The sequence below is a fragment of the Hylobates moloch genome, unplaced genomic scaffold (genome assembly GCF_009828535.3).
Source record: "Hylobates moloch isolate HMO894 unplaced genomic scaffold, HMol_V3 SCAFFOLD_510, whole genome shotgun sequence".
Taxonomy (NCBI): domain Eukaryota; kingdom Metazoa; phylum Chordata; class Mammalia; order Primates; family Hylobatidae; genus Hylobates; species Hylobates moloch.
In genome coordinates this window covers 10,555-24,116 of record NW_026652785.1, presented here as the reverse complement: position 1 = coordinate 24,116, position 13,562 = coordinate 10,555, and the positions used below count along the sequence as shown (strand labels likewise).

At 35.9% G+C, this 13,562-nt stretch overlaps 1 protein-coding gene across 1 annotated transcript; it reads left to right on the top strand.

Annotated features, from left to right (window-relative positions):
- The first annotated feature begins 7,226 nt into the window (after positions 1 to 7,226).
- LOC116464369 (cilia- and flagella-associated protein 47-like) lies at positions 7,227 to 12,912 on the top strand. The gene is made up of 2 exons (XM_032147623.2): positions 7,227 to 7,391; positions 12,683 to 12,912. The coding sequence occupies exons 1-2, from the start codon at positions 7,353 to 7,355 to the stop codon at positions 12,893 to 12,895; spliced, it is 252 nt and encodes an 83-aa protein (XP_032003514.1). The 5' UTR covers positions 7,227 to 7,352; the 3' UTR covers positions 12,896 to 12,912.
- The last annotated feature ends 650 nt before the right edge of the window (positions 12,913 to 13,562 follow it).

The window sequence follows — 13,562 nt, the reverse complement described above, 5'->3', positions numbered from 1 at the left end:
CTCTAATTCATTAACACTTTTATACCACAGCTGAGTCTCCATTTATTTCTAACAATAACAATAAAGCTACTGTCTTTAAAAAAAGATGGCATATAAAGAAAACTTGATGTGAATTTATACTCATTAAAAATTTTGTGGATTTAGAACATCTTGGTGAATATTTGGGAAACTAGGGCAACATTTTTTGATGACTGATAAATTTCTGCGAGTGTTGTGTGATATTCTGACTTAGTATAGCAACTCTATTTTGTGCATATATGCATATATTCATTTACTATGATTCCTTCTTTTGTATGTACAGTCATGCATCACTTAACGACAAAGATACGTTCTGAGAAATGCATCCTTAGGTGATTCCATCATGTTGCACACATCATAGAGTGCATTTACACAAACCTAGATGGTATAGCGTACTGCACACCTAGGCTGTATGGTATTGCCTATTGCTTCTAGGCTACACACCAGCACAGGATATTACTATACTGAATAATGAAGGCACCTGCAACACAATGGTAAATATTTGTATACCTAAACACAGAAAAGGTACAGTAAACCTACAGTATTAAAATCATATGGAACAACCATTGTATGTACAGTTCATCATTGACCAAAATATAGATGATAAAGGTCCAATTTTATTTATTTCGGTGTAGATATTGAGGTTTCCCAGCATCATTTATTGAAGACACTAACCTTTTAAAATTGTGTGTTCTTGATGCCCTTGTCAAAAATTACTTGACAGCATATGCTTAGGTTTATTTCTTGGCTCTCTATTCTGTTCTATTGGCCTATGTGTCTGTTTTTATGACAGTAACATACTATTTTAATTACTGTAGGTTTGTAATAAATTTTGATATTAGGCAGTGGGATGCTACCAGCTTTTTTCTTTTTGCTCAGAATTGCTTTGGCTAGTTGAAGTGTTTAGAGATTACTGTTTATTTAAAATATAACACTAGAATTTTTATAGATAGCATTAAATTGGTAGATCACATTGGGTAGTATGGACATTTTAACAATGTTAATTATTCAATCTCATGAAAACAAGGTATTTTCCCATTTGTGCTTTTGTCAGTATTTTAAATCAAATTTTACAGTTTTCAGTGTATAGATCTTTTATTTCCTTGGCTAAATTTATTTCTAAGAATTTTATTCTTTTTAATGCTATATAAATCTTTCTTGATTTCTTCTCGGGAGAGTTTGTTGTTAGAATATATAAATGCTACTGTGTTTTGTATGTTGATTTTTCATCCATCAATGTCAGTGTTACTGAGATTATGTATTAGTTCTAACAGGTTTTTGCGTGTGTGTGTGTGTGTGTGTGTGTGTGTCATCTTTACAGTTTTCTACATATAGGAACACACCCTCTGCAGATAGGGATAGATGATAGTATTTCTTCCTTTCTGATTTGGGTGCCTTTTATTTCTTTTACTTGCTTGATTGCTCTTGCTGATATTTCTAGTATGTTACATAGACATGCAAAGAGGGGGCATTTTCTCCTTGTACCAGACCTTGGAGGAAAAGCTTTCAGTTTTTCTCCATTGATTATGATGTTAGCAGTAGGCTTTTCATAAAAGGCCTTTATCATGGAGAGGAAATTTCCTTCTAAACTTAATTTGTTGAGAGTTTATCATGAAATGATGTTGAACTTTACCAAATGCTTATTCAGCATCCATTGGGATGATCATGTAGCTTTATCTTTCATTCTTTTAATTTGGTATATCACGTTGATTGATTTGCATATGCTAAACAAAACATGTATCTCAAGGATAAGTCCCACTTGATTATGGTGAAGAGCCTTTTAATGTATTGGCAGAAATGGTTTACTAGTACTGCACTGATGATTTTTGCTTCCATGTTCATCAGATATATTGGTCTGTAGTTTTTTTTTCTCTTGTTGTCTTTGTATGGCTTTGGTATCAGGGTGATCCTGGCCTCATAAAATGAGATTTTATCTTTTGGAAGAGTTTAATAAGGACTGGTATTAAATCTTCTTTGAATATTTAGTAGAATTTAGCCATGAAGCCATCTGGTACTGAACTTTTCTTTGTTGGGAAGCTTTTAATTAATGCTACAATCTTTTTTAAAATTGGCCCCTTCAAGCATTCTATTCCTTATTAGTTCAATCTTGGTAGGTTATATGTTTCTAGAAATACATACATTTCTTTCTCGGTTTTCCAATTTGCTTACAGATAATTGTTCATAATAGTAATTATGTGTTCCTTTATATTTCTGAGAAATCAATTGAAATGTCTCCCCCTTTATTTCTTACTTGATTTCTTGGAGTATTCTCTCTTCTTATCATAATCTCACTCATGGTTTGTCAATTTAAAATTTATTTTTAAAAGACTCTTTGTTTTGTCAAATTTCTATGACTTTTCTATTCTCTATTTTATTTATTTCTGCTCTTATTTTTTATTATTTTCTCCCTTCTGCTAACTTTGGGTTTAGTTTGTCCTTTTTCTAGTTCATATAATTTAAGTGGCTTATTTTGAGATCTGCCTTTTTAATGTAGATATTTATCATTATAAGATTTCCTCTTAATACTGCTTTTGCTGCATCCCATTAAGTTTTGTTTTGTTGTGTTTTCATTTCCATTTGTCTCAATATGTTTCTTTTTTTCCATGAGGCATTTTATTTGTAAATATGTATTACATCTCTAGAAAAAGAATCCCAGGATTTTCACTCCTGTGTGTTTTTGTCTTGTTTCTTCATGGTCCATGATGCCAGCTGAGGTTGTCAGTATAATGAAACCAGATTGGCAGAGTGGAATCAGATTATTCTGCTGTTTTTCTAGACCTTTGAGTTGCACATCAAATCTGGGCTGATCACTCCACACTTGTTTAGCCTGCCTGTGAGGTTCACAACAATTTTTCCAGCTCTGTGATCATCAGTGATTTCAAATTTGCCAATGTAACCATACTTCATCATCACACTGAGAAGCCAGATGATGACTTTGGAGCATGACCTAATAAGAACCTGGCATTTGCCTCTCTTTTCGTCATGTTGATACTTTTGAGAGCATCAGCCAGGACATTCATGAGCACCATTGTAGCAGTGCGGAAAGATGGCGGAAAGAGAATGGGAGGGGAGAGCGCACGCGGTTATAGGGAACAAGATATTTTCTAATACGCCTTTTGATTTCCTGTTTGACCTATTGGTTGTTCAGGTGCATGTTAATTTCCACGTATTTGTGAATTTTCCTGAATTTCTCCTGATATAGATTCTCAGTTTCATACCGCTATGGTCAGTAAGGATACTTGATATAATTTCAATCTTCTAAAATTTGCTGACTTGTTTTGTTGCTTAACATATGATCCACCCTGAAAAATATTATGTGGCCCTTGAGAAGAGTATATTCTGCTGCTGTTGGATAGAATGTTCTGTATATAGCTGTTAAGTACATTTATCTAAAGTGTAGTTCAAATCCAATGTTTATTTATTGATATGTAATCTGGATGATCTATCCATTGTTCAAAGTGCAGTATTTTGTTTATTTGGTGGTGTAATATTTCCCTGATTCTTCATGATCTTTCTAGCCTTGCTAAGAAGTTTGCTCATTTAAAGAAGTTATCTTTTCCAGACTTTATGAATTGGCTTCAGTAAATAAAAACTTTCACCTTTAGGGGAACAGGGCACACTGGGATGTGTTGTGGCACTGGGTCTAGTTCTGTAGTGTTCTAAGTGTGGTGGCATGCAGTAGCTTCAGGCTGTGAGAGATTAATATTGCTTTGGCTCAGGCAGCTAGAGTCTGTAACATCAGCACCTGTATGATCCATGGTTGCAAGAGATATGAGATGCCCATGGTGGCTGTGAAGACCCTTGAGATCCTTAGTCTTGACTCTGGGTCAAGAAGCAAGAGGCCAGGGCAGGCAGCAGTGAGGCTAGAGCCAGCAATGTACACACACTCCGCTGCAGGAGCCAACTATGGGCACTTCTGTGGAGGCAGAGGCCAGCTTTGGGCTTGTTCGTGGTGTCTCTCTTAATCTTCACAGACTGGCTTTCTACTGGGAAGATTTTCACCAATCATCCTGGCTAGAGATTCTGGAGGCCTTGCAAACCTTTTATGTGGATGTGTATTTTCTGGACTTGTTCATGTATATTTCTATTTAGAGAGATGTATTGGTTTATTTCTTTTTTCAGAAAGTTATAGTCTCTTGTTCCTTCTGGTGTCTGTCTGCTGTACCATTAGTCCTCTGCAGCAGCAGCACACCACTCAGCCTTTTTTTGTTCTTAGTAGTCCTCAGAAGTCTAGAGCATGCTAAGTCCCATCAGCATTCTGAGACAGGCAAATCAGAAGCCAGCCCCTTGAGCAGCCTCACCCTCCTGTAAAGTCAGAACATTGGATGTCTGGTCCAGCCTTCTTCTTCCTTCCCTACAGAGAAGCCAGAAGCTGAGCATTTCTTCCCAATTATGTGGCACTGTGCCAGCAGGAGGGATAATGGCAAGAGGGTGCCAATAATTTTCCTACTGGCTTCGATATAGTTCGTTTTATTCTTCTTCTTATTATTATTATTATTATTTAAGTTCTAGGGTACATGTGCACAACATGCAGGTTTGTTACATATGTATACACGTGCCATGTTGGTGTGCTGCACCCATTAACTCGTCATTTAGCATTAGGTATATCTCCTAATGCTATCCCTCCCCCCTGCCCCCAAACCATGACAGGCCCCAGTGTGTGATGTTCCCCTTCCTGTGTCCAAGTGTTCTCATTGTTCAATTCCCACCTATGAGTGAGAACATGCGGTGTTTGGTTTTCTGTCCTTCCAATAATTTGCTGAGAATGATGGTTTCTAGCTTCGTCCATGTCCCTACAAAGGACATGAACTCACCCTTTTTTATGGCTGCATAGTAGTCCATGGTGTATATGTGCCACATTTTCTTAATCCAGTCTATCATTGATGGACATTTGGGTTGGCTCCAAGTCTTTGCTATTGTGAATAGTGCCGCAATAAACATAAGTGTGCATGTGTCCTTATAGCAGCATGATTTATAGTCCTTTGGGTATATACCCAGTAATGGGATGGCTGGGTCAAATGGTATTTCTAGTTCTAGATCCTTGAGGAATCACCACACTGTCTTCCACAATGGTTGAACTAGTTTACAGTCCCACCAACAGTGTAAAAGTGTTCCTATTTCTCCACATCCCCTCCAGCACCTGTTTTTTTCCTGACTTTTTAATGATCGCCATTCTAACTGGTGTGAGATGATATCTCATTATCGTTTTGATTTGCATTTCTCTGATGGCCAGTGATGATGAGCATTTTTTCATGTGTTTTTTGGCTGCATAAATGTCTTCTTTTGAGAAGTGTCTGTTCATATCCTTCGCCCACCTTTTGATGGGGTTGTTTGATTTTTTCTTGTAAATTTGTTTAAGTTCTTTTTAGATTCTGGATATTAGCTCTTTGTCAAATGGCTGGATTGCAAAATTTATGCTCTACTGTGCTACAAAAGCCTCTTAACTGGTTTCTGGATTTCTCACAAAAGGGACTGTTGTGGAATTTGTGTCTTCATTTGTGGAAGGAACGTCTGTGAGTTCCTGTTCTGCCATTTTATTGATGTAATTCCCTTAGGTGCCCTGTCTTATTCATTCTCATTTATTGTATCATTCATCATAGCCTAGCACTGGTAATAAAATATTTTAAAATAAGAACAACAGTGATAATGATGACTCAATTATTATTGGCTAGTCCTTATAATGTACTTTTTGTGTGTCAGGCACTAATCTAATGGCTTTGCAGTGACTTAACAATTTAACAGATGTCAACACCGAAGTAGGGAAAAGTTAAGTAAATTGCCCGAAGTCATCCATCTAAATAAAGCTGTGGTTCCAATCCACAGTCCGTGTTCTCAAACCTTCTGTTACGATACTCAATACATATTTGCTGAATAGATCAGTGAGTTCCAGCCTGAATCCTTTCTGCATCTCTCCTATGTTTCACTGTTGAATCTGTTTTTGGAGGCTGAACTTGGCCTTTTATGAGTATCACTTCCTGTCAATTTGAGTTTTAAATTTCTCAAAAATTCCACGCAGTGTTCTGCTCTTCTTCTGTATTCTACCAAGAAATTCTTCAAATTATTTTGCAGTCCTTATCTCAAGTATAGTCAACCTTGACATAAAGATAGTCACTTGAATCTTAAATGTCACTCAATTCACTTCAGATCATAACAACCCATTTTCAGGCCCAAGAATGTTTAATGAAATTATAAAGTGCTTTCATTTCACTCAGCAAGTGAAAAGCTAAAGGGAAGATGAGTAAATATTGCCATGGAATAGAAACAGAAACAAAAGGTATTATGATAGCTTTGCTGGTCAGTCATTTTATATATGGATTAATTTACAAATGCCTAAATTTCCATTAAGGACATTGAATAGTTCCAATTTGTATAGATTCAACATTTTTTTATTTGTGCATTATTATTATTATTTTGAGATGGAGTTTCGCTTTTGTTGCCCTGGCTGGAGTGCAGTGGTGCTATCTCGGCTCACTGCAACCTCTGCCTCCCGGGTTCAAGCGATTCTCCTGTCTCAGCCTCCCTAGCAACTGGGATTACAGGCATGAGCCACCATGCCTGGCTAATTTTTTGTATTTTTAGTAGAGATGGGGTTTCACCCTGTTGTCCAGGCTGGTCTGGAACTCCTGACCTCAGGTGAACCACCCGTCTTGGCCTCCCAAATTGCTGGAATTACAGACGTGAGCCACTGTGCTGTGTCTTACTCTGTCACCCAGGCTGGGGTGCAATGGCATGATCTCAGCTCACTGCAACCTCCACCTCCCAGGTTCAAGCGATTCTCCTGCCTCAGCCTCCTGAGTAGCTGGGATTACAGGCGCACATCACCATGCCTGGCTAATTTTTGTATTTTTAGTAGAGATGGGGTTTCACCATGTTGGCCAGGCTGGTCTCCAACTCCTGACCTCAGATGATCCACCTGCTTCGGCCTCCCAAAGTGCTGGAATTACAGGCGTGAGCCACCACGCCCAGCCTCTTTGTGCATTATAAGATGTGATTTTAAAAATCTTTAGAATTTCATTTTGTCACCCTGAGAAGAATGACTTAAGTAATTTTTTTTTAAAATGCCTCCTCACTATTATTTGGTAAGCATTCAGCATTAATGTTAACCAGGCCTATTGCAGGAGGATTCAAATTCTACTCAAGTCCTCACAAAGAGAATGAAGTAATGATGGAATTTACTAAGTTGCATTTTGTACTTTTGTTCCAGAAATCCTGAGCCGTTCACCGCACACTTCCTACCTGGCAGTGATCTGGAGTTTTTTGTAAAACCTCAGGCTGGAGAACTTCTTCCTTTTAACACAAACGGAACTCTCATCACTGTAGGATTTAAACCTAAAATGTCCTGTAGGAAATATAAAGCAACATTAGTAATACAGGTGAGTTCTATAAAGGCAACAGTCAAGGATGTTTGATGCAACTAAAGACACTAAATAAACTAGCAAGAAAAGGTTTTACTAAATGGTGACAGATAAAGAATAACAATTTTGCTGTGCAAAAATCAACTTATCTCAACTGCTGCATCTTGTTTTACTTTTCTTTTGTCCAAGAGCAGAATTTTAAGTATGGTGTATAACAAATAGTTGTCAACACTAGAGGAAAGTTAAAAAAAAAAGTTTCCTTCCATATTAAGGAACTATGGAAGAGACAAATAATGACTGTAAAGTGATTTGTATAGTTATGTATCACTTTCTGTAACATACCTATTCAAGGACTTCATTAACTTTAGGTTATTTGAGACAGGAATTTTGGAGCCCTTAATTAAGGCAGAGTATTGGCAAGATGTTGAAGTCTAACACAAAAAAATGGAATAAAAGATAACATTTACTTTGAATTGAAAAAAAATGATGTGAGCTAGTAATCATCTGTTAAAGTCATCATTTTATTAACAGTTAAGGTACATACAATTTTGAACATTTATTCAGTAACCAAAGTTGGTCTATAAAGTTTCACGCATATTTTATAGTAAGAGCTTTCAGGCTAAATACAACTTTCAAACTATTTCTGAAAAGATAGATCTATTACCACTGTCTACTTTCAGTAGCATAGGCACACAAGCATGTTGTCGTATACACACAACTCCTGGTACAAAAGCGATTTCTAGATTTCTCAATCAAGCAATAATTAGCCAGTGCCATAGGCAGAAAAAATTTATTGTTTTAGTGAACAGAGACCAAATATTGAATATTGTTTGAGTAAGTTATTTCTATTCTTTTCATCTTTCTAAGAGTGCTTACAATCTAGGTAGTAAGAAGAAAAAGCCTTTGTTGACATTTTGCACATACCTTGTTGCCTACATTGATACATAGTTTGTTTTTTTTTCCTGAGACGGAGTCTTGCTCTGTTGCCCAGGCTGGAGTGCAGTGGTGCGATCTCGGCTCACTGCAGGCTCCACCTACCGGGTTCACACCATTCTCCTGCCTCAGCCTCCTGAGTAGCAGGGACTACAGGCGCCTGCAACCACACCCAGCTACTTTTTTGTATTTTTAGTAGAGATGTGTTTTCACCATGTTAGCCAGGATGGTCTCAATCTCCTGACCTCGTGATCCACCCGCCTTGGCCTCCCAAAGTCCTGGGATTACAGGCGTGAGCCACCGCGCCCGGCCTTGATACATAATTTAAAGTGATCATATTGTACTTGCTTCAGTTTGCTTTAAGGGGATTAAATGGCATCTTTAAAATTATTTTCAAATTAAAATTATATTCATTTTATCTAGCATACAGTAGGCAGTTCTGCAATTAACGGAAGGCTTTACTAACAAAACCTGTGTCTGATTTCTCTGTGTTGATTTGACAAATTACTGGCAGCGCAATTAAAGATTTTATGTGAGGGAACAAGTTGTTACATGGGAACAACAGAGAATATGCCATTTTTAGCCTGAAGTGGTACAATTTGATACAGTTTATGTAGGGAAAATTGAGTTTGAAACGTTTAAGAAATCATGATTTTCTTAATTCTACTTTTATTATTGAAAATTCCAAATATGTGTAGAAATAGAGAGCATAATTAATCACCATGCACTAATTATCCAGTATGAACATTCATCAACTTATGGCCAATTCTGCTTCACCTATCTGCCCACTCTCTTCCCCACCTTCTGTATTAAGGGTTACCTTGTGCTAAGCATATCCAGCACTGTAATTCTTGCCCTACCCCTGACAACCACTAATCTTATAATTTCTAGAACATTATATAAATGGAACCACTAAATCATTAAAGCATTATCTAAATAAAAAATATTATTTGCATTATCATCTTTTTTAAGTGAATGATTTTAAGCATTAAGTCAATGTTTGCAACTATATTATCTTCATTTTGCCTCACTTGGAAATAAAAATGATGATTTTAAAGAATGTGTTAATTAAATATTAGCCCAAACAAACCTCAATAATCTTGTTCAAAGTTTCATAATTTCACATTCCATTAAATCAAATTTAAAATTATTAAAAGCTGTCTTTTCCCACTAGTAAACAAGATATATAGTGCTAGCTTTGAGACTTTGAGACTAAAGTTTACTTATTTAGTCTGTTTTACAAAAAGCGGTGCTACTCAAAGAGAATAGTAAATCTGCTCAACTTACCCTTGGTGGGTATGATAAATCTTAGTTTATGAAAATGTGAGGATTATCAGAATTATCTAACATGAAATACATGATGCTCTATCTTTATACTTATATAAATTATTCATATATATTACACAGTAATATATAATATATAATATACATAAGAGTATATATTACACAGTAATATATAATGTATAATATATAATACATAAGATTATATATGATTGTGATTTCATTTATAATATATAAGTAATATAGTATTCATATAAGTAATATTTATATACAGATATACCTGTTATAACTAGAGACATAACCAGACATTGATAATTTGTGTTTGCTTTTAAAGGAACAGATCGTTAGCATGAAATTGTGGGAAATGGCATTGTAAATATCTTGGTTTGTATTTCCTCAGATGCAGATCTTGAAATAAGGATTGAAATCCAAGTAGCATATTTGCTATGTGATCTCAATTAACAGATGTAGGGAAGACAGGATGTGAGATAGGGAAGGGGAAGAAATCAATAAAGGGTACTTTATCCAGGCATCTGCCACAGTGAGCAACTGGAAATGAATCCCGTGGAAGATCTCTGGGAAATGGTGTGGAACACATACCTCAGAGCTTTCGCACCTGAGAGGTTAAGAAAGTTTGGTTACATATACAGTAACCGCCACTATTCCAATCATTGAGTGAAGAATGCTCTCAGGGATCGTTCAAACTCTAGCACCAGTAGAGAAGCCTTCTGGGGTTTCTGAACAATTTTGAGCCAAAGAGGTACAAAATTGATCTATGAAGTTTCACACATATTTTATAGTAAGGACTTTTAGGCTAAAGACAACTTTCAATCTTACAATTGAAAGTTGAAGCAGGCAGTGTTATGAAAACACCTGAGGGTTGTGGGTGGACACAGACCACATCTGCTAATGGATAATTATCAATTGTTTCCATTCGTAGAGCTATACCTTAAATATATAGCTTTCTTAATGGAAACTTGGGAAATAAAAATAGATATACAGCTTTGGTTATTCAGTCCATGAGATCACGGACTTTGGGTGATCTCTTTTCAGAACACCAGAGACACAACCTAAATGTGGAAGTTTCATCTGTTTATTTTTTTAAATTTCTTTAAATAAATAGTTGAGAAGTATAATTGTCAATTTGGCATTCTTTTGTGAAAAATCAACGTGGTAATTCTATGAGATGTTAGTAATATGGAAGTATTAACGTATTCTTATATTATTTTAACTTCTGTTTTGTATTTATATTTTCAAAGGGAGATTGGGGATAGAAGATATAAAGTTATATCTTTAAATTTTTTAAAATATACATGGATAGTTGCTTTTATTTATGGTTAGACTGAAGAAATGTAGCTATGTGTAAAACAACTATAATGTTCAATCTTTATTTCACAAAATAAGCCTATTAATGTTGTATAGCTTTTTGGAATGAAGAGTATGAACAACTTCCATACGCACACACAAAGCACACACACACACGCACACACACAGTCAGCATCACTTACTGTAAAATTTAAATCTTAATTGAATTTCAATAAATATAATTGGGACTTTAAAACAATGTTTTTAAAAGTAATTATTTTCAAAGTGTCTTGGCGAAGGTGAAGGTACAAGTCCCTACTTTTAGCTCTCATTTGTACCCACTAAGTGCTGAATAAGGATCTAGATCCCTTCATATAGCTTACTCATGTGTACCCACTAAATGCTGGCCATGGGCGCAGGGCGCTTCAGTAACTCAGGCATTAGTATCAAATGCCAGGCACGGTGTAGGTCTCTTCATTTAGCTCACTCATTTTTACCCATGGAGTGGGTCAATGTATTGGAAAATTTATGTATATGCACAATCACTAAAATATAGCTTTGTTTTTCAAATTAAACATCCTTATACAAAGTAAAATGTTTTTTTACCCAGTCATATTATACTCCTTGGTTTGGTCCACTTTTGACACACTGATTCTGAATACATAATTATTACAAACACTAGATAAATGGGCCAGATATGATTAAGATGAGGCTATGACAGTTGTGCAAGACATTCTTGCACTTAATATTAATTGACAGGTATCACATTACATATAAAGTTCAGGGCATTGCAACATTCGCTTTGTCTGGACCTATTCTGAATGAGTTTTCTGAGTATATGTGGTGTAAATCTTAGTGTTAGGAGGACACCAGCATAAACACAGGTGGTTTCAGGAAGTTCTGCACAAGGAATGAGACTTCAGTATAAACATAAACATATATGCAGAAGAAATGAAGAATGTTTAAATAAATCACTATATAAATTCTACTCAGTTGGATTTAGATGGTGATTGTCAGCAATGATCTTACATCATTTTTGGTATATTAAAATGGTTATACATACTATGGGCTGGGTGCGGTGGCCCATGCCTGTAATCTGAGCACTTTGGGAGGCCAAGGAGGGTGGATGATCTCAGGTCAGGATTTTGAGACCAGCCTGGCCAATGTGGAGATACCCCGTCTCTACTAAAAATACAAAAATTAGCCGGGTGTCGTGGCACACACCTGTAAATCCAGCTACTCGGGAGGCTGAGACACAAGAATTGCTTGAACCCGGGAGGTGGAGATTGCAGTGAGCCAAGATCATGCCACTGCACTCCAGCCTGGGTGACAGAGTGAGACCCTCTCTAAAAAATAAAAATAAACAAATAAATAGTTATACATACTATGTACTTTCATAATCTTCAAAGCAGCTAAATATATTTTACCAGTCATTTCTATGGTTACACTTAAATTCTCATGAATGTGTTTATCTTGGAAGGTACTATTTCCATTAGTTGGGGTTCATACTGTACAACAGTCTTATGCAAACCAAATAGATTGCTTTCCCTTATTATCAGATGGATGCCTAGTTTACAGGGAGAATCTCTGAGAGATTTTTTAGTAATTCTTAATTCATAAAGTGAAATACTTTATTTTCCACATTAATTGTCACTCTAAGTGGTTTCAGTTTTGTACCTTTCTCGTACTCTACATGGAGAACAGAAAATGTTAATTATAGTGAACTTTTCCCTACATGTTTTGAAGTCCCTGGATATTTCAAATAAAAATTTCTCCCTCTTTGTATCCAGACAGAAGAAATGTACTGGAAGTATGAGATCAACGGATTATCTCCAACTACCGTGCCACCGAAAAATGCAAAAGCCAAAATTGATGCTACTCACAAGACACATGACAACATGCCAGTCCGTCCACGTAATTTTGTCCGTGAAAATACTAAACTCATAAGAACGGGGGTGTCTTCCACCATCAAGGGTGCTCCTTTGGTGATGAAGAATCAATAAAATTTTTTTCCAAAATATTTCTTGGTCTCAGGTAGAACTTTGATGACTATTATTTCATCTTTTGGAATATTTCTGAGGAATAATGGTTTAATTATAATAGGCCTTCTATATTTCCTTGTCTTTTAAAATTCAATCTGTTCTCTGAATATATTATACTTCATTTGTGAGTTATGAATGTTTTTTGGTTGCGAATATTGGAATTGGTTCACTTTTAAAGTGCAGGTGTATATTTGTGGTAAAACGAAATATAATTTAAAAGACAGCAGTATTTCCAATAACAGCGTTGCTAATAAAGTTAAATTTCTCATGTAGATATTCCTTGTTAGTCTTTATGTTTTAATTGACAACTAAACATTGTATATATTTATGGTATACAACATATTTTGAAATATGCATACATTGCAGCATGGTTAGCCTGAGCTAATTAATACATGCATTACCTTACATACTTATTTTTTGTAGTAAGAACACTTAAAATATACTTTCTTAGCCATTTTCAAGTATATAATACATTGTTATTAACTATCACCACCATGTTATACAGCAGATCTCTTGAACTTACTCCTCCCATCTAACTGAAATTTTGTATACTTTGACTAGCATCTCCCTATCATCCTGATTCCCCCCACCCAGCTCCTGGTAATTAGCATTGTACTCTTGTATGAGT

What these genes read in the sequence shown, in the direction of transcription:
- LOC116464369 (XM_032147623.2), top strand. Translation starts at nt 7,353, where the DNA reads ATGTCCTGTAGGAAATATAAAGCAACATTAGTAATACAG. An exon ending in AAGCAACATTAGTAATACAG is followed by an intron (nt 7,392 to 12,682) that starts GTGAGTTCTATA and finishes CTTTGTATCCAG; the next exon opens with ACAGAAGAAATGTACTGGAA.